This window comes from Cornus florida, unplaced genomic scaffold (genome assembly GCF_030987335.1).
Source record: "Cornus florida cultivar Cherokee Brave unplaced genomic scaffold, ASM3098733v1 CherokeeBrave_3.0.0_Hap2_Chr02, whole genome shotgun sequence".
Lineage (NCBI taxonomy): Eukaryota > Viridiplantae > Streptophyta > Magnoliopsida > Cornales > Cornaceae > Cornus > Cornus florida.
This window is the reverse complement of record NW_026775572.1, coordinates 54,779,420-54,801,629: the sequence shown is the minus strand read 5'-3', so window position 1 is coordinate 54,801,629 and position 22,210 is coordinate 54,779,420. Positions and strand designations below refer to the sequence as shown.

The window sequence follows — 22,210 nt, the reverse complement described above, 5'->3', positions numbered from 1 at the left end:
TGCAAAAGTAAGCTGCCATCCGAAGGTGACGAGGAGAGTTATTGGGTTGGTTTAGTTACATTGAATGTATATATATGATTTATATATATATTTATGTAATCTGTGATGATGGAAGGTGCACCAGCCGAGAATTGAGAAAGAAAAACTGTGATTGTGTGCTGCTGTGTGAGAAAAGTGAAATGCATGAATGAAAAGGTGGTGGGCGGGTTCCACTTAATTGATACTTAAGGGAGCAATTTGTGTATATATATTTGTGTTGGCAAATAGGTGTATATAAATAAAGAAAAAAAAAACAAACAAACAAACAATGAAGTTCTAATGGAATTGCAGGTCCCATGGTTAATTTTGTTTGTCTATATTAGTGTATATTATGATGTTGAATGTAATAAAGAGATAAGAAAATAAAGTAAATGGTGGCAGCTAGGTACCAGCTGTGGGAAATGAGAAAAGAGAAGAAAATGGAAATGGTTATTTCGCGGGGCCCACCTAATGATGTTAGTGGGCTTTGATTTTTGTTACAACTTGGACATGGTTGTTAGAAGAAGATGAAACAACCTGATAAAGTGATAAGAAATGTTGGCGAAAGAAATAAGTGTCTGCCGAGATGGAAGTGATTAGGTGGCGGGGTCCAGTTGGTGATATGTTTGCAAATTGCAGTGAGATATTATTGTTTAGTGTCGGTGCATTGCCTATATATATTGTTGTATCAGTTTTGTGCTTTGGAACATGATATACAGAAGGAAATAAATTAGATACAGAAGAGAAATATTTGAGATCAGAGATAGTGAGAGCCGATAGTTTGCAGAGAATGCAAGACTTAGAGATTTGATGATCCAGAGTTAATTTATTTATTTTTCATAGTAAGGTTCTTCATATCTTGAATGGCCTGGATAATTTTGTTTCAAATATTTTATTAATTGTTATTTTTCTAAAATTGCAAATATGTATTTTGTTTAAAAGCATATGTATATTTTTGCGAAGCTGATTTTGTATGAAACTCTTTGAAATCCATGCTATAGTTTTTCCTACTGGGATTTCCTCCGTCTCACCCCCTTCCAGTTTCAGGTACCAAAGATGATCTTGGATTGGTAGTTACGGGCTTAGGTAGAAGAGTTGGCGTTGAGGATTTTATTTAGAAAAAATTCGGGGCGTGACAGAATGGTATCAAAACCTGTACCCAGCCGGAAGTGTGAGTTTAGTGATGATGTTATCTGGTGTGTGTGTGCGAGTGTTTAGTATTGACTAGTTACCACTTGTAGCCGGGTGTGTGTGTCCGGATGTCATGCACTGGCAGCTATTGGGAGGATTACTATCGGTGATTAGGGGCAGGTGTCCCTAGATCACTATCGGTTTTATTTTGTGGACGAGTGACGGCATCGTCTAGTTACCACAACGGTTACACAGTGTGTGGGTGGATAACTAGCACTGTCAACTACCACAATATTTTTTCATGTCACTGATTTTCACGTCGCCTGGGGTAAGGATTTTAGGATTTTGTTTTACCACTTTTGATGTTTTCGGGTATACGAAGATTGTTCGATCTGAATTTCAGGACGAAATTCTTTTTAAGTGGTGGAGAATGTAACAACCCGGATTTTTAAGTGTTGAAATTCAATTTATTTCATGACATTTAAATTGTCATAGTTGATAATTTAATTTTTTTATTTGAAGACTTACCCAATTTAAATATTTATTGGGTTTAAATTATTATCACAAGGTATGCACTTGTATATATATATTTGTGATATATATATTAAGTTTGATTGAGCATTTATTTTAAATTGAAGATTTACCAATTAGAAATTGGTTCATTGATTTTTGAATTGGAGACTAGAGTTTAAATTTAATTTTTATTTCATTTCATGATTTTAGTTATCATGGGAGATGGCAACCGAAAATTTGTAGAAGAGAGAAGATTGAATATTTTATTTTAATTGAATTTACCCACTTTAGATTGTTAGTGGAAATAGAATTGGTTTACAGCTTTTGTATATATAAATGACCATATATATATATATAAATTGTGGCATCAGCTTGTGATGAAGGAGCAAGTTGGTTCCAAAAGTGGACTTGATTGTATATCTATTTTGGTGATGAAGGAAGCTTAATTGATGGGTTGACCGAGATTTTAAAAAGAAAAAAGTAAAATGGAATTGGTTGTCCGCGGGCCCCACTTGTTATTTAAAAGAGTTGAGAATGGTTTGATTTGGTTATGATATATATATATATATATATATATATATATATATATATATATATATCTTGTCTGCCAAAATGAGGAGCCGAGATTGGGATGAGGTGAATGGGTACGTGGCAAAAGGTGGAAGCCAATATAGGTTTTGATTTTGTGATAGTGGGCAAGTCCCACTTGAGAGTATTAATGGGTTGAATTTATTACATATATATATGTATATATATATATAGCAATTGATGAAATGATGCATAAAGGGGGCAGCCGAGATTGTGAAAGGAAGAAAGATGAATTATGGTGGCAGGTCCCATTAATTGATATTTTGGCATTATTTATTTGACTTTGGCTTTTTTTCACGTTTTGAATGATTTTAGATTGCATTCTTTGTATTTGGAATTTGATTGTTAAAGTGATATATGAAGTGATAAGGAAAAGTAAGAGATAAAGGTGATGGCGAGTCCACTAAAGTTTGTTGTCCCCTAAGCAATTGAATTGATTCATTTTAGTTTATTTGTGAAGTGTCGGTACAATTGTCTATATATATTGTGCCTTTTGGTGATGATACAGAAGAGAGAAATAAAGGAAACATTCACAGAAAGATCCGAGAGTTTCAGAGGGGGCTGGGAGCAGTGATGTTGATGACCAGTGTTGATTTATTCATTTTACAGAGTAGGGATTATCATACTTAAATGACTTGGATGATTTATTTCAATTATTTTATTGAATGATATTTTGTTAAAATTACATATATTTATTTTACTTAAATGTATATGTATATTTTTGTTAAATTAATTTTGTATGAAACTTCTTGAAATCCTTGTTATGGTATTCCTGCTAAGACTTCCACATCTCACCCCTCTACAGTTTCAGGTACTGAGGATGCTTGAGGATTTTTAGCTTCGGGCTTAGGTGGAAGAGTTGGTGTTGAGGAATTAAATTATTTTATTTAAAAAATTTTATGTATTTATTTGAGGAAATTGATTTAGTATCAATATAATTAATTTGAGATGTTGTCTTGTTTATTTGAGGAAATTTGATTGATTTTGTATCAATAAAGGGTATTTTATTTCTTTTGAGATCCTGTGTGTCTTTTATGAAGTATTTTGATTTGAATAAATCGAGGATTTTATTTAGAAAAATTCGGGGCGTTACAAGCTGCACAAGCTAAATGACTAACTGGATTACTTGCTACTTATGTTTAAGTCAGATCAGCTGCACAAGTTCAATGACTGACTGGATTACTTGCTACTTATATTTAAGTCAGATCAGCTAAACAAGTTGAATGACTACTTGGATTTCTTATGGATGGATATGATAGGATTTTTATATATATAATTATGGTACCACGATATGAGCTTGAGTCTCAGGATCGATGGTTAGGGAGTATATATGCATTGGGATGCATAATTAGCTTTGATGGTAGATGTATACCCTGTTAGGTCTAGGTACTCATGCCCACCTCTGGTGCGTGTTGCATGTTGTCTTCTATTCAGGTTAAGACCCCCTTTGTAGTCCAGTGAGAGTCCCTTAGTGTGGATATATATTTGTATAGAATAGATTAGATATTGTTGAGTTATCTAGGCTATATCTGCGTATCAGGTCTCTGTTTGGATTGTAAATAGGATGTAACCTGTTCGTGGGCCTGACCCACTATTATTGTTTCAGGTATCAGATGGTTCCATTCTTAGAGCTTGTTCGTGCTGAGCAGAGACGGTCACTCATTCTTCCGACAACGTAGGATTTCACTTTATGGTTTAGCTTTAGCTGTTTTTTAGTTGTTCGCTTTCTAGTTTGGGATTTTATTAGGGGTCCACTAGATGGATTCCCGAGTTGTACCTATATTGGAGGTTTTTGGGATTGTTGGATTTAATTATTTAATTTTAAGGATTTATATTCTAGAATTCGTTCAGCCTTTATTTATTTATTATTTCATTTTGTATTCTGTATTCATTAAAATATTAATTGTTTGGTTTCCCTCGAATCTGTACTCGGACTTGATCACCCGTGGTTCTAGAATCGAGGGGTATCACAGTTGGTATCAGAGTACTCCAGGTTCAAGTGTCTCTAAGATTCTATTATATAAGACTTCCGCGTCGCGTATTCTCTTGTTTAGAGCTTAAGTTTAGGATTCGTTGTATTCCTTTAAGGTTTGCTTAGAACGTATTGATGTCAATCTTATTCTGTAATTTCAGAATGTTTGGCACTAGGAAAAGGATGTGGTCCGCAATGAAAGCAAAGAAGGACCCAAAGAAGAGAAAGATTACTCCGATGATTCCCCTGCGAAGGCGGATCAAGAAGGCTGCATTGGAGACCAATGAATTGTTTCCAATAGACGTTGTTTCGGAGTATAAGCTAAGGAAGATTTCTGGTGTGCGAGATTGGCCACCATACTGTGGACCTAACACAACTTTGGTGGTGCTCGAAGCTGAGCCAAGTGGAGAGGAGAACCCCGAAGAAGATCATGATGGAGGAGATACCGGAGCATCCAAGATGGAGGGTACCGGAGTCTAAGGATGAATGCTCTTTTAAGAGTAATTTTAATTACTAGTAGTAGTGGAGGTATTAGTAAAAGTGTAGTACGGATTTAATCATGTACACTAGTAGTTTTTTTTTATGGTTATTCTTTTGGAAGTTTATGGTTTAAGGAAGTTTTTAATAAAGTGAACTGGTGGTTTTGGCACCTCAATGGTGTTTCATATGGTTTTTGAGATTTCCATAAATGGTTTGTTTGGAACGTGTATGTTGCGATGATAAAGGAATATCACAGTGGAGTGGTTTGTATTTGGACAAGCAAACAAATTTTTGCTTAAAGGTACGCTGTGTGAAATAGGACGATTACCAAAGAGTTTATAAAAGAACTTGTGTAAATCAATACGGTAAGTTTGGTATCCAAGTAAGAATTCTCAAGATAGAGCGATATTCTAAATATGAGTTGATTTCGGGATATTTTATATATTTTCTGTGTTTTGCTCTACGGAGTATTCAGAAATTTTGGGTTTTTATAGTTTAGTTGGTGACAAAAGTGTGAGATCGATCACCGGGTATTTCTACACTGATCGGCGATACTACCATTTTACATAAGAGTGATAGGCTTGTGACACTAGATATTGGTAGACTCAGATTTCTATTCAATCTATTAGTCCTGGACATGCACACTTATGATGTGATACTTGGGATGGATTGGTTATCTCACTGCTATGCCCAAGTTAATTGTTATGATAGATCTATTATTTTTACCGTACCTGGTCAAGATATGTACGTCGTCACTATGCCATGTTCTAACGGGGTCACTAGCACTTATTTGTTCCATATAAAGGAAGAAACGGAGGAGGAGATTACTGTGTTACTGGATAGTATACCAATTGTACAGGAATTTCCGGATGTATTTTAAAAAATTCCAAAGTTGCCACCTAGTCGAGAGATAAACTTTGTGATTGACTTAGCTCCAGGCACTACGCCTATTGCTAGAGCTCCATACAGGATGGCACCAGTGGAGATGCGAGAGCTGAGGGATCAGATTCAGCAATTACTCAGCCAGGGTTTCATTTGTTGGAGTACTTCACCCTGGGAGCACCAGTGTTGTTTGTGAAAAAGAAGGATGGTTCACTTTGCCTGTGTATAGATTACAGGGAGTTGAATAAGTTTACTATTCGGAACAAGTACCCTTTGCCCTGAATTGATGATCTTTTTGATCAATTGATAGGAGCTACATACTTCTCTAAAATTGATCTGCGTTCTGGATATCATCAACTATGGGTTAGGGAGCAGGATGTTCCTATGACAGTGTTTCTCACTAGATATGGGTCTTATGAGTTTCGTGTAATTCCTTTCAGATTGACTAACGCACCAGCAGTCTTCATGGATTTAATGAACAAAGTCTTCAGGGCTTATTTGGATTAGTTTGTTATTGTCTTCATTGATTATATCTTAATCTATTCTAAGTCGAAGGACGATTATACTAGACATCGTCGTATAATGTTGCAGACACTTCGTGAACATAAGTTGTATGCCAAGTTTGAGAAATGTGAATTTTGGCGGCAGGAAGTGAAGTTTCGGGATCACGTAGTGTCAGAAAGGAGAACAGCGGTAGATCCAGCCAAGGTATCTGCAGTGGTAGAGTGGGGACAGCCTACTTCACCTACAGAAATTCAGAGTTTCCTCGAATTGGAGGGATATTATCGTAGGTTCATTTAGGGGTTCTCAAAGATAGCGGGACCACTAACTCATTTAACTAAGAAAGGTGTACTGTTCGTGTGGGATGAACACTGTCAGAAAGCTTTTGATGAGCTTAAAAGTAAGTTGACTTCAGCAACGGTTCTGTCTACACCACAAACCGGAATAGAGTATGTTGTCTACATAGATGCTTCTTTGCAGGGTCTTAGATGTGTTTTGATGCAGGAGGAGCGACCAATTTCGTATGGATCTCGTAAGCTTAAGCCTTATGAGCTTAATTATCCAACACATGATTTGGAGTTAGCAGTTGTGGTCTTTGCTTTACGTATGTGGAGGCATTATCTATTGGGAGAATCCTTCAGATTATTTAGTGATCACAAGAGTCTGCAGTCTTTGTTTACTCAGCGGGAGCTGAATATGAGACAGCGTCGATGGTTAGAGAATTGAATGCTTATCATCTCCTCCTAGCTTTCAAAATGTATCTACACAGTTAGGAAATGTCCGTACATATAAGTACTAACAACATACTTTTCTCCCCAGTCGATGTGGGATATCGCAATCACCCCCTTTTGGGAACATGTATCCTTGCTGGCCTCACCCTCATGGGCTTGTCACACTCTCCAATTTCACGGGGGATTAGCACGATACCATCTGTCATAACTCGCTCCGTTATGTAGACATTAACTTTGTTGCATTATTCGTCCCACTATGTAAATGCATTTAGTGTGCAAAGTGGATAATATTTATACAACGAGACGTGTCATGATATTTTAATATTCAAGAGGTTTGACACTTGGATACACATTATATACCTGATTCAATGTGGTAGAGAAGGTATTTTTATCCTCTTATCATTCCAAACTAACAAACAACATGAGGATATAAGTATTGTTATTATCATTTTTTGTATATTTTTTTTTATTAAATTGTTATCGATGTCAATATTTTCCTTGTTCATTGATGGATAAAAAATAACAAGAATTGAAATAAATGATAGATAGAAGAGTGAATTGTATTTTTTACAATACACTAGATTTTTTATTTATTCCAATATTCTAATAATTTAATTTGAATAGTATATAAAATTCATTCATAAAAGTAATAATATAATAACATAAAATGTTATATTAAAATATAGTTTTGTTGTCTTTTCATTTCAAAATAATGTAAACCTCTTGTTAATATATTCTCTACACAGAGATGAGATGTGATTTCTTCGATCTTCACATGCATACACTCTCTACGCAAGGAGTTCGATGGTGTTCTTGAGAGAAAAACCTCCAGAGGGAAAGACCATCCAAAAAAATAGTCATGAGAGGGAGTACTTATTTGTTATACGTAATTTCATTTTTACAAAGATATTAGCAATGATCTCACTAAGAATAGTTTTCATCATGACTATCTTTTTATTCCTAAAAGAAATCACTACATAATTTTTTTCATCATTTCCTCATGAATGATATGATCTATACATATTGTTGGATTTTGTGGCTCGAATTAGGTGTGTATGTAGTGTTTAGGCAGAATTGAACAAGTTCAAGTCATTTGGAACTTGTTCAATTGGGGGTGAAATTGAAGATGGAACCAATTCAACTTATTTGGAACCAATACAATTAGGGGGGAAATTGAAGTTAAGGAATTAACAATTGATATCGTAACTCCTTATAGGCAAGTAGGGAATTCTTGTACAACAAGGAATTGTGAGATATAATATTATAATTGGCAATATTCGGTCTCAAAATAAAACCAATCGAGTTGTAATTTTTTATTTAAATTTTGAGTCTTAAGTTCAGAAGCGAAATTGAAGATTTGGGATCGTGTCAACATACTTCGATTCGATGAGAACATACATTAGATGATGTAAGTATGTGATGACACTTTATTTTTATCATTGGCGAGATTTTAAGATTTGGCATTTAGATTTTTTTTTCAAAGGACAATTTTACAAAAGTGCTGCCTTTGCGGAACTGGTTGCACTACTTGGTTTTCAAAATTCATTTTAAAAGAATTCTCACTGCTTTAGCGGAATCGATTACACCAAATGGAACTAGTTCACTTCCCTGAAACCAAATTGGAAATTTCTCTCCTACTCCAATTAGGTTACCTTTTTTTATCATACTTTTGTGAGACAATTATGCATGAATTAAACTTGTTTTCCAAATTAGCTTAGGTCTTAAAAAATCTATTTAAACACATTTTCTCACTTAGGGTTTTCTAAGGTTTTGAGTACAATTTCTGTAATTTTGAGAGAGCCAACTTGTGAGAATTTTCTTAGTGTTTATTTTTCATATTGAGAGCAAACATACTATACACACAAATTATTTAGGGTGTTGATTTCTATCTGATCGGAGTTCGAATCATTGAAGATCCATTGATATAGTTCAAAAAAGCAGAGTTTATATTTTTCTACATCAAATTTAGATTTGAAGAATAGGAGGGAGTGATTACACTTTGAAGGGTTTAAAGCATTCATGGAGTAATGCTTGACCTACCAACAATCCTTCTATAAGAGTCAAGGGAGTAAGCCTAAAGTCAAGAGTGTCTGGATGGGGGAGTCGCAAAGTCGAAGATATTCAACAATTGTTTCTTGGTAGAGCGAGAGGGTATGAGCCTGAGTTGAAGTCTATTGGTCTTTGCTTCGTACATAGTGGTTCATTTCACTAGAGACCGCGTGACAGCCTCCAAGGCTTTTTCAATTTGTTGGATGATTTCTCCAACTAGGTTTCATAGCTAAAAACCCAGTGTCTCTCAAAATCTACTCTATTTGTTTTTATTTTTGCTTTGTGGTTGATTAATCTATTTTACAATTCTGTAAATTTAATGAAAGCAAAATTTTGAGTAAAGCAACATGTTACACTTATTCACCCCCCTCTAAGTGTTTTGTTAAACTATATATATTCCATAACCTATTCTGCTACTCACAAGAATGGATTGAAGACTCTACAAATAGAGGTTAGGCTGAGGAGAGAAAAGTGTAAAGAGAGAAAGAAAGATATAATTGTAGAGAGTGAAAGTGAGTTGGTTTGTGAAAAGAGAAATAGTATGTAACCAAAGTATTAAATAAACATGGTTGTTTTTCGCTAGTGGATGGAGGCAATTTTTCGAACCAAGTAAATCTTGTATTATTTATGTGTGTGCTTTTATCTATCCTATTTGCCAATGGTGTGTGTCTAATTTCAACAAATGATATTAGAGCCATGGTCGCAATTCTTACAGATAGAAAGTACGTGATCGAGAAATTTGAAAAAAGAAGGAACTTTAGTCTTTGGCAAGTTCGGATGCGAAATTTACTGATTCAACATTGCCTATGAGAGACTTTGGGCAAGAAATCGAAAAAGATGGAAGATTCAGAGTGGGGAAGATAAAATCGAAAACACTGAGTGCAATTAGATTAACGTCGATGGATGATGTTATGTATGATGTGATAGAAGAGGCTTCAACAACAAATATGTTGAAGAAGTTAGAGAATTTATATATGGGAAAGAATCTCACCAACTGGTTAGTCTTGAAACAATAGTTGTATTCTTTTCTGAGAAAAAAAAGTGTAAGTTTGCAAGAACATTCTATAAGTTCAATAAGATTATTTGTGATTTATCTAATGTTGATGCAAGTTAAGTGATGAGGATAAAGTAATTATTTTCTTAACATCGGTACGCTTTACCCATAAGTATTTGTTCAATACTTTGCTTTATAGGAGGTGAGATACCATCTCGGTTGAACAAGTTAAGAGTGCTTTGTTCATTGATGAAAAATTAAATAATGAAGAGAGTTATGATGACCAGACCCAAAACTCTTATTGCTCAAGAGTGGAAGAGATTTGGAGCTTAAAAAACCCTTGTGCCATTGTTAGAGAAAAGATTCTATAAGTATGGGAGAATGAGGCATATTCAACGGTACTGTCCAAAAAGAAATGAGAGGGCATTTGTTGTTGTCGTTGAGCATGAGGCTACAAAAGAAGGGAGTGATAATGATGATGTATTATCAATCATTAATAAGAAGGGAGAAGCTAAGGAGTGGATACTTGATTCTATTTTTTCCTTTCATGTGTGTCCTCATAAAAAGTGGTTTGCTATCTATAAATCTATAAGTGGTATGGTATTTATGGGAAATAATGCTTCTTATGATATTATGAAAATTATAACAATTAAAATCAAGACAACGAATGGTTTGATAAGAACCCTAACAAATGTATGTCATATTCCTAGTGTTAGAAGTAATATGATCTATGTGGGAGTATTGGATTCTAAGAGTTCTTGGTGTGAAGTGAAGAATGGATTGATGAAGATTAGATGGGGCAACGTGTTATGCTTTTGGGAAGGAAGATCTTTATATTTTGTTGGGAAATACTATGTTCAGTGGAGCAATTGCAAAAATGGAATGTAATCATGTTTCAAGATCTACTAGAGTAGACAATCAGGAGCAGCAAGAGAATGAAGAAGTCTTGGCAATTGCAAGAGCACTAACCTTTATCCGAGAAGCAAGAAGAGTTCAATTTGGTGATGCGAAAGTAGATTATAGGTTCAATTATTTGAACTTGGAATTTGCTTAGAATAGGTAAATGTAGTGGAACGACGAAGAGCGAAAAGAGGAAAGAAGATGCTAGGTTTAAGGTGGAGAGATCTTTGTTTGAGGTGGAGCTATGGAGGAACATGTGAAAATCGAATTCAAGCCAAGGTGAAGATTGTTGGGTTTTGTGGCTCGAATTAAGTGTATATGTAATGTTATGGAAAAAGTGAACAGGTTCAAATTATTTGGAACTAATTCAATTAGGGCGAAATACTGAAATTGAAGATGGAACCAGTTCAACATATTTGGAACTGGTTCAGTGGGGTGAAAATTGAAGTTAGGGAATTTGAAATTGATGTGGTAACTCCTTATATGCAAGTTGGGAATTCTTGTACGACAAGGAATGGATTGAAGATTTTATAAGTAGAGGTTAGGTTGAGAAGAGAAAAGTATATAGAGAGAAAGAAAGATATAATTGTAGATAAAGAAAGTGAGTTGGGTTGTGAGAAGAAAGAGTGTGTAACCAAATTATTGAAGTAAAGATTGTTGTTTTTCACCCGTGGATATATGCAATTTGCTAAATCACGTAAATCTGGTCTTGCTTGTGTGTGTACTTTAATCTGTTCAATTTGCCAATGGTGTGTGTGATTTTAACAATTTTTAAATGGAAAAATAATGAAAAAAAATACATTAATATAGATTTAGTAGGACAATCCACACCAATGAACAATGGCACCACAATTAATGAAACTAATTACGAGTATTTTATTTAGTAATGAAGATTTTTTTATTTTTATTCCAAGAGCAAATAATTAGATTAAACTTAGAGCACATTACAATTCATAAATATCAAATCCAAAAGCGAAACAGGCCACACATTCCATTCTAAATCAGAAGCTCTAACCATATGTATCAAATACATATGTTGATCTTCCACTTATTTGATCCAAACTGAGTCGAAAACCAAACCAAAGCACTCTCTAGCTTAGACAAATCTTAATTTTTCTTGAGGAATTTTTTGATCGAAAGGGCTGAGTACTTAGGGTATCTTTTCAGTCCATCTTTGAAATCTACATAGTTGAGACCGAACCTTAAAGTGTATCCTGAGCCCCATTCGAAAGTGTCAAGAAATGTCCATGCAAAATAGCCCTTAATTTTGACACCCTCCCTGTCAACATCCAATCATTAGTATTGGCTTGTTTCGAAAACTCAAAAAATTAAGAGCTTATTTGGTTCAGTTTTCTATTATTGTAGAACTAAAATCAGGAATAAGTGTACAAAAGCTGGTTTCGTTAGTTTTCTGAAAATTCAATTAAAAAAGTCTGTTTTTAGATGATTGACTTTTAAAATTTTGTGAGTTTTTGAAAACTGTTTATAAATATTGCTTGAATTTTTGGGGAAAAAAAAAAAAAAAAAATTTCCTGTTTTCAAAATTTAAACTAATTTTTATTTTTCTTTCCAAATTTTCAAGACATGCACCAATTCTATACCAAATGCAGCGATAAAAGAGTAAACTCACTCAATGGCTTTTTTAACGGCCAAAAGATGGCGGTAGTAGAAATCTATCCTCTGATAATCCTTGATGCCTTCCTTAGCTGTACTATTGTTATAATCACCCATACCTTGAAAAAAAATGTCAAGAAATTAACTCCGAAATAAGGTGAGTTAAAATTGTATCAACAAAGTGTGAAGTGATCAATTTAGAGGTGATATTTGCCCTACCATTTTCTGTAATGAAAATAGTTGGATTGTTGTATTTTTCTTTTGTATAGACCAGAAGATCATGGAGTCCTTGTGGATATACGAAAAAAGTGCTAACACCAGTCTGCAAAATTCATTTGTTAAAAGTAAATTATGGTAGGAAATAATAAATAAAATAAAATTTGTTAGTATAAATTTGTTGATGTGCTTGTAGTTTTCTTTCAGTTTGCAGATGTTGACCTGCTTTTGCTTTATTTCTGCTTAGGAGATCTGTGTTTGTCCTATTTGGACCTCCCTATAAATTCTTTCCTTCTTCTAATACAAGCTTACCTTCTAACTAAAAAAAAAAACTTACCGGGTCACCAATTGGTATTCCATTTCGGTCCGCTGTGAAAAATAAAAAAATAAATTACAATGTGACTGAATGCATTTGAAAAAAAAAAAAAAAAAAAAAAAAAAAAAAAACCACAAAAAAGGAATGTCAGCATTTTGTTTGTATTACTAGAATACATTCATATCTTATTTTCGAGTTTTGAAAGCAAAAAAGTTAAAACATATGGGTCTGTTTGATTTGGTTTTCTAAAAACAGTTTTGAAGAACTCAAAAAATAGAAAACTGTTTTCAAATAACTATATAAACACATACTTTTTACCTTGTGAAACCCGAAAGCACCTTAATTCAAGTAACAAGCTTTGTAATATATGTTTTAGAATGAACTTACTTGTAAGATTAGCAAGATTATCAGCTGTGGCACTGACATTAATAGTATTAGCAAAAGGAACATTAGCAGCAAAATTTGCAGTGTAGTAATTGATTCCAAGAAAATCCATGGAGCCTTTGACCATTGCAGATTGCTCGGCAGTGAACTTTGGTAATCGTTTTCCAACTAGCCTCCGCATTATAGGTGGATAATCACCATAAGTTACCGGGTGAAGAAACCTGTAGTTAAAAATAAAAAATAAAAAACAACGTATTTGTATTATTCATTTTTTTAAAATTTTTTGTACATATTTCTAAAAAAGGTCTCAATCTGATGATTAAATATAGAGAATTCATAGTGTTAAATTTACAATATGTACTCACCATCCATACATAAAATCAAGGGCTCGTCGGGCTGCCATATGGTTAATTTTGGACCTCGAGTAGGGCACAAACCAATGAGACACTAGTGTTATCCCTATCTGGCCCTTTTGCTTGGCCTACACAAAATCACCACCATTGAGAATAGTTGTCAAATACATTATTCATATGATGTTTTTTTTTTTTTGGTAATTTTTTATTCATTCATATGATGTTACAACTTGGATAAGTTCAATTTTCCTATATGTAAAGAACTTCATGGAGAAGAAAAGTACGTCAAAGGACATATAACATCCATTGCTATGTCAAATGAAGGGACATATAAACTAATTCATTTTGTGAATTCGACCATGGAATATATATGCATATATATATATATGAATGTCTTTTTAATTAATCACCTGGTATTTCTGCTTGTACAGTTTGACTGTTGATGCATGACAAAGGAGCAAATTGTGGCCAACAATATAAGGCTCAGTCGCGGAGTTACCGGCAGGGCAGTCGTTGTTCATCCAAGAAGAACATCGTCCAGGTGCGGAGGCGCCTGTATCATAGCCACCGGAGGTGAAAATCCATGGTTCATTCATGGTGAGCCAATGCTTTACTCTGTCACCAAATTCTTTGAAGCAAAGTTCAGCGAAATCAAGAAAGTCATCCCTGCCAATCAAAAAAAAATTCGAATTGTTTACTCATCAGTTTGAGAAATTCAAATTATTTTAAGTTATTAAATTGATTTACCATGGTAACATAAATTCAGAAGTTTTTCTAAAATAATAAATAGAACACATGGAAAACCTCTGTTTTTTTTTTACTAACTATTAGACCAACTTAACTTGTATAGCACGGTATCCTTTTTCTTTTCTTTTTTTCTTTTTTCTTCCTTAAATGTAAATTGAGATTTATTAAAAATACCATAAAATATTGAGGATTTTACTTACAGAACCCGAGGGCTTAAAAAGCCACCATACTCCTCATGTAGAGGTTGGGGAAGATCCCAGTGAAAGATTGTCACCAAGGGTTGTATACCTGACCATTTTTTGGATAAGTATGGGAGAGAGGAGGCATTTTTTGCAGAAGAAATGTGTGTTTGTGTGTGTGTGAGAGAGACAGAGAAAGAGAGAGAGAGAGGGACGAACCATTTGCTAGTAGCTCGTTGATGAGATTGTTATAGAAGGCCACACCTTCCGTGTTCACTCCTCCACTCAGCTTCCCAGCTAATTTACAAAAAATTAAACAAGAAAAAAATTGATCATAAGAAAAATATGGAAAAAAATTGTATATGCCAATACTTTTATTACGTTTGGTGTGTGTATATATACACATATGTGTATATATATATATAATATTCTCAGCAACTGATTACTCTGTGACAATGGTTTTCAAGTGTGATTAGGAAATTATTTTCAAAGTAAAAAGCTCAAAGTACTTATCATTTATCAATGCAAAAGCAAATTGGCATGAGCCATGAGCTGACCCAGATCATTTTAATTATGGGGGCGGAAATAGTAGCATGAACCTACATTTGAAAAATTAATAAAGTGCAATATTTTTCTTTATCATGTAATATTTTATAAATGTAGATCTAAGAAAATTATTAATAAATGAAAAGTATTCCATAAATCATTAAAAATAAATAAAGTTGGAATTATTATTATTGTTCATTATTTATTATTTTTGGAACTTTGAACTTTCTTTTAAAAAGTGAACTTCCAAAATTTTGAAACTCACTATTTGAAGGGCAACTATTTTGTTTTGAATTTTCCAAACATTTTGAGGGCCATGGTCGCCTACAATCATAATTATAAATGAGTAAAAGGTAGAATTTGTCGATCACTAAAAATTAAATTTTATAATTTTTCCAAAAGGATAAAAACTTATCCCTTGCTTAATCAAGTCTTTTTTTTTTTCTTTTTTTTTTAAATGGCAATAACGTCTTTCCAATCATTGAATGAGAATGACAATAGTTAATAAACCTTAGATATTATTTTAAAAGGTTAATTTCATTAATACCCTTCAAATTTGGACAAATATCACATTAAAATATACCCCTAACTTTTTAATACCTTTTATTTCAAAATATGAACAATTTAAAAGAACAGAATTGTTACACCAACACCCCCACCATTGTTACATTCTTCAAGCTTTCCTTATCTCTCTAGTGATTAATTAAAGTAAAATAATAATAAATAAATATATATATATATATATATATATATATATATATATATATTTGCAAACATGTACATGTGGTGGGATTGGGGTCTACATTTTGAAGATGGAATTTAACACACGAAAAAGTCGTTGGTTTACCAATTAGTATTACCTAGCTATTGATTTATTATTAGAAGTTTTAGTTGCAGAGTTTTACGTGTACATACATACATACATATATATATATAGTAAGCTTCATATTCTGGATATGGGTCTCATTATTGAAGAATGACTCAGTTAAGTGTTTCGTGTTAGTTGTATACTAAGATCAGTTAGTGCACCTTCTTAAAAAAAAAAAATCAGGGGAAAAGGTGAATAGCGCTCCATTGATATATTTTTTCTCTGCTCATAAGAGATATAACTTTTTTTGTAAGTCTAAGATACATAACTGAGCTAGTAAAGGGAATTGTAAATATATATAAATAAAGAATAATTGTAAATTTATAAAGTAAAGGATACATTCAACCAAAAAAAAAGAAGAAGATATATTCAAGTTATTTCAACCTTTATTCTAAGTCAACATAGAGTCAAATGGGGTAATAAAGTTCTTTTACATGTATAAAGTAAAGTTCTTTTACATGTATAAAGTGGTCTAAGTGTCTAGCACATGTGAAAAGTAATTTTTGAGGTATTAGGGAAAAACGTGAGTGATAATTATTTTTGAAAGGTATTTTAATTTGATATTTGACAAAATATGTCAATGTAATTAATCCTAGCTATTTTAAAATTTTCATACGACAATTATGTTATACAGAGTAAATCTTTAAGAATTACTATTTCCGTCTCATATTAGTTGACCACTTCAAAAACTTTGACTCATGATTTTTGTGAATTAAAATTATCGAAATACACATCTAATGTGGAACGAAGGTATTATATAAATATATAAAAAAAATATATTACTAAAAATAATGTCAAATGACTTACAGATAAATAATGATAGAGAACCAAAATTTTTAAAGAGAAGAACTAATATGAAAGGCAGGGAGGAGTATTAAAGTCCCACCTTCCCTTTATAACAACAAAAGAAATGCTCTTATTCTATAATATTTTTAATCACGTCAATATTTAATCTATGATCGGGTTGGTGTCCGGTAAATAAATATTAGAATATGTAAAACTCACTTTCATAGCATTTAATAATTATTTTTTCAAAAAGTGAACAATATATATATCCCATTTGTCTTGAACTCTTGACTTTTTATACCACCGACACAATCGTACGATAATTTCAATCATAAACATTTCAAATCATCTTTCATCTATAAAAGATATCAAGATGTCATATCATGTTTTTAAGATAAGAAAGATGAAATCATGTCAAATAAAATACATTAAACATTTTTGGTCAATTGTGAATGTTTCAGTTGTATGTTTTTGTCATTTTTATCATGGTCGCTATAGAGTGTACAATAAATAAATTTATTCATTATTAAACTTTTTGAACCTAGGGTTTTGAGCAATCATGAAAGTGCACACCAGTAAAAGCTGTTGGGGGACAGTACAGCAGAAAAAAACGTGGCTCTGTTCAAGCCCATGTTCAATTATGCAGTATATCAGGCATGATTAATTTGATGTTCATGTCACAAATTTTGATGAATGAAAATGAACGGTAGAGATTAATTCATCTTACTAGGCAGTACTCTGGGCCAGCAGATAGAGAATCTGAAAGCATCCAACCCCATAAACTTCATCAATTGCACATCTTCCTGCAACACTCTTTTCAGTTAAATTTATAGCAAACTAAAATAAGGTTAAAAAAAGTGATCAGATATACTTTTAATAAGTAATAGTAGGGAAGTCTGATGGGAGATCAAATTCGACTCATTGTCTAAAATTATGCAATACATATTTACCAAGTAAATTTTTTTGTTACGTGTGTGTGTATACATATGAATACAATACCTTGTAACGATAATAAAAATCGTCGGCTACATCCCCATTGCTGCGGTCGGTTATTTTATCTACAATACCATAATAATATTAAGAAAAAATTATGTTGACTCTGTACTTTCTTATTCTGTTGTATTGATTAAATACTGACATATAGTGATTGAACTCATCACTCATTAAAGTAAAATATTTTTATTTATGTGACAAAAATATAATTAGTTGATGACACATATGTAATTATATAGCCTTTCTCACTCATTAATTAGGGCATTCTAGCTTTTAGTCATGACAAACCCTACCTCCAATAAGGGTTCGGGTTTAAACATAATGGGCCCATGGGATATAATCAATCATTTAAGATTGATTAATTAAGCATCTTCTTTTATAGTTTGTTTGTTTTGTTTATATTGTTTTGTTCATGTTTTAATTTGTTTTGTTTTTTTCCCTACGGGTGACAATAGAGGTTGAATAAAGCATGTGTTTGGATGTCCCTTGTCACATGATATTGAAATTGACTACTTTCATCTTGGTTTGGATATCATAATCCAAGTAAAATAAATGGGTGTCAACGTTAGTTATTGGAAAAAAAATAATAATAAAACAAGGATGGTCATTTTAATGATTGTTGTCACTCTCAACCCTATTAGACACTAATTAATATAAGAATGCTTATTCTCTTTTTTTATTATTATGTTTTTTTTTTTTTTTTGGGTGACAAAGAATTAGGACGTTGATTAAGTGAACTCTCGATGCTAAACAAACTCACGCTCATTCGTGTACACCTGTTATGCATATTATATAAATATCATCTTAATCATAACACTTAAAAGTGAAATTTCATTTTATCCATAAATTCATTGACTCCACTTGATTATTTTTTTTACAAGGAAGATAAATGGTGAAAAAGGACCTACAATCTGTATGAACACTGGATTACTAGAAGACGAATTTCATAAAAAGTCTTTTAAATGATGTGACTTATTTTAAAATTAGGTGTAAACTCATCTTTTCATATATATGTGTGTGGTACAAATTAATGAGACATTATTATTATTATTATTATTATTATTATTATTATTATTATTATTTTTTTTTTTTTTTTGTCATTCAAAGGCACAGGCCAAAAGTCAAGATGGTAGTATTGAAGCATAAAGCCAAATCAGAAAAGGCATACAAATCTTGAAATAAAGTAAATAAATAAAGAACAGGTTCTATATTTGTTGAAGAAATAGAGCCCAACACTCTACAAATGAAACCACCATAGGAGAACGCAGCAAAATGGAGAGACCGAAAGGTCTAGCCATCAGCACGGCCACTGTTCCAAAGTTACAACCACAAAGCGTTCCGACACACAAGAAATCTCGCACAAGATCAAATCAAGGGAAAAAAGATTAAATCGAGGCAGGAAAAAATAAAACCGACCTAAACCAGAGATCTAATCAGAGGAAATAATAGATCCGCTCATGTGATCCGAAAACGAACCAAATATAAACAGATCTAGCCGAAGAAAAACAAAAACGGCATAAAAAAATACCCACAAAACACACTTATTGAAAGCTGTGGGAGGCGATCATCATCTTCCCACTTCCATGGAAGGGAGTAGGGAGGCAGAGTGATGAAGAAGACCAAAGGGTTAGAGAGAGAAAGGTAGAGAGAGGTGGGAGAGAAAGTTAGGGCGGCTGCCAATTTTAATGAGACATATATAAGGTGAGTCTTCTCTAGCATTGCCCTAAAAGAATATTCGAAGGATTTGTTTTTAATTAGTATCAAGGCGAATAATCGAAGAAGATTTTCGATTATTAACAAACTCAGTCGATTTTCGATTCTGTTAACTACTCACATGGCCTTGGAGGATAGTTTACACACCTTTTTTATTTTTTATTATTTAATGGAAAAACTCTCCTCTTTGTAGAATATACACTAATGTAGTTTTCATATAACATATATATATATATATATATATATATATATATATATATTTTGCAACATATAACATATACAAGTACCGAATATATATATAACATATTCAAGTAGTTGAAAAAAGATTTTGTTTGAATTTAGTGGAGCCCAGCTACTCTCTTTTCCTGTTTGAAAGTACTAAGTGCACTCTCACAAACAGGTATATGTAATAGGTATATATATATATATACAAGTGCACTTACACACGTAGTGACGTATCTGTATATATATATATATATATATATATATATATATTCTCATACAGAGTGGTGACCTCTTGTTCACCAGTCACCACTCTGTATGTATATATATCATATATATACAAGTACACTTCTGTATGTATATATATCATATATGTATATATATCATATATATACAAGTACACTCACAGACGTATCTCTTTATATATATATATATATATATAAACAAGTGCACTCTGAGTCTGTCTCTCACACGCAAGTATATGTATATGTATATGTATATGTGTGTGTATATATATAGATTAGAGAGAGACCTGGATATGTGTGAACGAATTTATCCCATATGCTTGGGCCTTTCCCTCCTTCTTTTGCTGCGCCTTCATACTGAAAAATCATACATCAAACACAAATAAATTAAGAATGTGATCAAGATTTCAAATGCGAATTAAGTTTCGTTATCTTGAAGCTGAAAAATTAGGATGAGAAGTCAAAAACTCATATATATACATACTTGGTAGGCAGCTGAGGATGCTCCAAATAAAAAACCATCAGGAAAACTGCTACGATTAAAAGAAGTTGACACTCCACTAGCTAAAGCAAACTCAGTCCAAGCCAACGAGTTGACCAGGACCACCAGGACAAATAGTAGAGAGCCTTGAATTGCCATGCTCAATCTGATGCTTTCACGTTTCTCCTCTTCACCCTCTTTAAATAGATTTTACAAAAATGTAATGATAGGAAAATCGAGAAGGAATCAACGAATTAATACCAAATTTAACATGGTTGGTTATACTTATCACGTGTTAAATAATTATTTTTTAAAAACTTTTTAAATAGATGAGATAGACAAAAACACGTCAGATTCAATATTTATTCGGAAAAATCATTTGGTGACCCTATCATTTTCCATTAGAAAAATATTTCATTTCATATTTTATTTTTATTTTTATTTTTATTTTTTACTTTTTACTTTTTTTTAGAGGGAAAGATTTGAAAATTAGGATATATGTTGAAAAGCTATCCTTTATTAAAAAAATGTATATATATATTTTTTATTTACTATTTTGGTTTTGAAAAAGACATCGTATCCAAAGAGACTACAAAACTCAGAATTGGAGATGTTTTTGTTGTATCATGGAGCGGACTTAAAAATATATGGGTATCGATAGCAATTTTATTTATAATATGCCTCATGCTCTCCCATGCCATGAGTCATTAATCATTGAGGTGGATATAAATCATTTGAGAAATAATACAAGAGTCAATACATTCAACTAAAATTATGAGTGAATAATCATTTTTATATTGAGTATTCTCTCATAAAATATGTTAAACCACCTATTTTAAATTCGTACTATTTCTTCTTTTTTTTTCATAAATGCCCTGCTGGGGATATGAATCCTTGACTTTGATTAAATTTGTTTTAGTTACTAAGATGATGGACTTTCACTTCTTTTGGTGACCATATTGTTATTTTTCTTGAGGTGAGTTTAATAAAAACGAAAACATCCTTTTTTTTATGTGGTGGTAGAATGCGAACATTTGCCCTCTCCATATCTCACAATTAATGGGATTTCTTTTTCTATGTTGTAATATTCTTTTTTGTAATACCAAAGAATTGGTTCGTTCCATCATTTTAGAGCTAGATGCCCAAGTGATAAATGTGTGAATTAATTTTTAAGATTAATTTCACTACCATCTCCTCAGATTTAGTCAAATATAACAAAAAAATAATTTTCAAAAATTACAATCACTCATAATGCAAATATTTGTTTCGTTTTTTACTTGCACCCCAACCGTCGCATGACACCATGTGAAATGACTTTAATATCTTTTGATTTTGTCAAAAGCGCTATTTAACCTAAATAAATATATTAAAAGACTAAAGCAGTCCTAAATACTTTGCATAGTTACAATTGTATTTTATATATATATTATATAAATATGCACCGGCAAAGCTAACATCCCACTAAAACCTGACACCTCATTAAAACAACTGACTTTTTTGTAATTTCATAAAACCCTATCCTCACCAACAACTCTTACCACGTATCTACATTATCTTCTCTCCTAAACCTAATCCAGACACGCCTCTGTACTTGTCGATGCGTCATCTAATGTCTCCGACCGACAGTGCCAGCGACAAAATAAAATTCCTAATCCAATGGCTCCACCCATGGAATCTTGTTCGCGTTGTCCATTGTTTCCAGCCAAGTTTTTCTCTGCCGGCGTCTATTTATTCCAGCATTCCGCTGCCAATACTGTCCTTTTTCCGGCCAAACATTCCACTGCCAAC

The 22,210-nt window shown here is 32.7% G+C and overlaps 2 protein-coding genes across 7 annotated transcripts; one reads left to right on the top strand and one right to left on the bottom strand.

Annotated features, from left to right (window-relative positions):
- The first annotated feature begins 734 nt into the window (after nucleotides 1-734).
- Nucleotides 735-4,864, top strand: LOC132295016 (uncharacterized). Of its 5 annotated transcripts, XM_059793088.1 has the most exons (4): nucleotides 735-860; nucleotides 2,764-2,860; nucleotides 3,857-3,925; nucleotides 4,384-4,864. In XM_059793088.1, the coding sequence occupies exons 3-4, from the start codon at nucleotides 3,864-3,866 to the stop codon at nucleotides 4,700-4,702; spliced, it is 381 nt and encodes a 126-aa protein (XP_059649071.1). In that variant the 5' UTR covers nucleotides 735-860; nucleotides 2,764-2,860; nucleotides 3,857-3,863; the 3' UTR covers nucleotides 4,703-4,864. The 5 variants fall into 5 exon arrangements, 2 of the variants coding, with proteins under 2 accessions (XP_059649071.1, XP_059649072.1); XR_009478277.1 differs by lacking the exons at nucleotides 3,857-3,925; nucleotides 4,384-4,864 and adding an exon at nucleotides 3,056-3,850 and having other exon boundaries at nucleotides 1,060-2,860; XM_059793089.1 differs by lacking the exon at nucleotides 2,764-2,860.
- Nucleotides 4,865-11,611: 6,747 nt separating this feature from the next.
- LOC132295015 (beta-glucosidase 12-like) lies at nucleotides 11,612-20,605 on the bottom strand. Of its 2 annotated transcripts, XM_059793086.1 has the most exons (13): nucleotides 20,426-20,605; nucleotides 20,229-20,298; nucleotides 17,768-17,826; nucleotides 17,496-17,571; nucleotides 14,788-14,865; nucleotides 14,590-14,677; nucleotides 14,053-14,308; nucleotides 13,655-13,770; nucleotides 13,293-13,510; nucleotides 12,927-12,958; nucleotides 12,593-12,695; nucleotides 12,390-12,492; nucleotides 11,612-12,038 (listed from the first exon to the last, which is right to left on the bottom strand). In XM_059793086.1, exons 1-13 carry the CDS (start codon nucleotides 20,579-20,581, stop codon nucleotides 11,867-11,869), a joined length of 1,527 nt encoding a protein of 508 aa, XP_059649069.1. In that variant the 5' UTR covers nucleotides 20,582-20,605; the 3' UTR covers nucleotides 11,612-11,866. The 2 variants fall into 2 exon arrangements, with proteins under 2 accessions (XP_059649069.1, XP_059649070.1); XM_059793087.1 differs by lacking the exon at nucleotides 17,768-17,826 and having other exon boundaries at nucleotides 20,426-20,579.
- Nucleotides 20,606-22,210: the final 1,605 nt, after the last annotated feature.

Coding starts and splice junctions, on each gene's coding strand:
- LOC132295016 (XM_059793089.1), top strand. CDS start 3,864: ATGGTTCCATTCTTAGAGCTTGTTCGTGCTGAGCAGAGACGGTCACTC. Junction 3,926..4,383: donor TCACTCATTCTTCCGACAAC/GTAGGATTTCAC, acceptor CTGTAATTTCAG/AATGTTTGGCACTAGGAAAA.
- LOC132295015 (XM_059793086.1), bottom strand. CDS start 20,581: ATGGCAATTCAAGGCTCTCTACTATTTGTCCTGGTGGTCCTGGTCAAC. Junction 14,309..14,589: donor TTTTTAAGCCCTCGGGTTCT/GTAAGTAAAATC, acceptor TTTGATTGGCAG/GGATGACTTTCTTGATTTCG. Junction 12,696..12,926: donor GAATACCAATTGGTGACCCG/GTAAGTTTTTTT, acceptor TGAATTTTGCAG/ACTGGTGTTAGCACTTTTTT.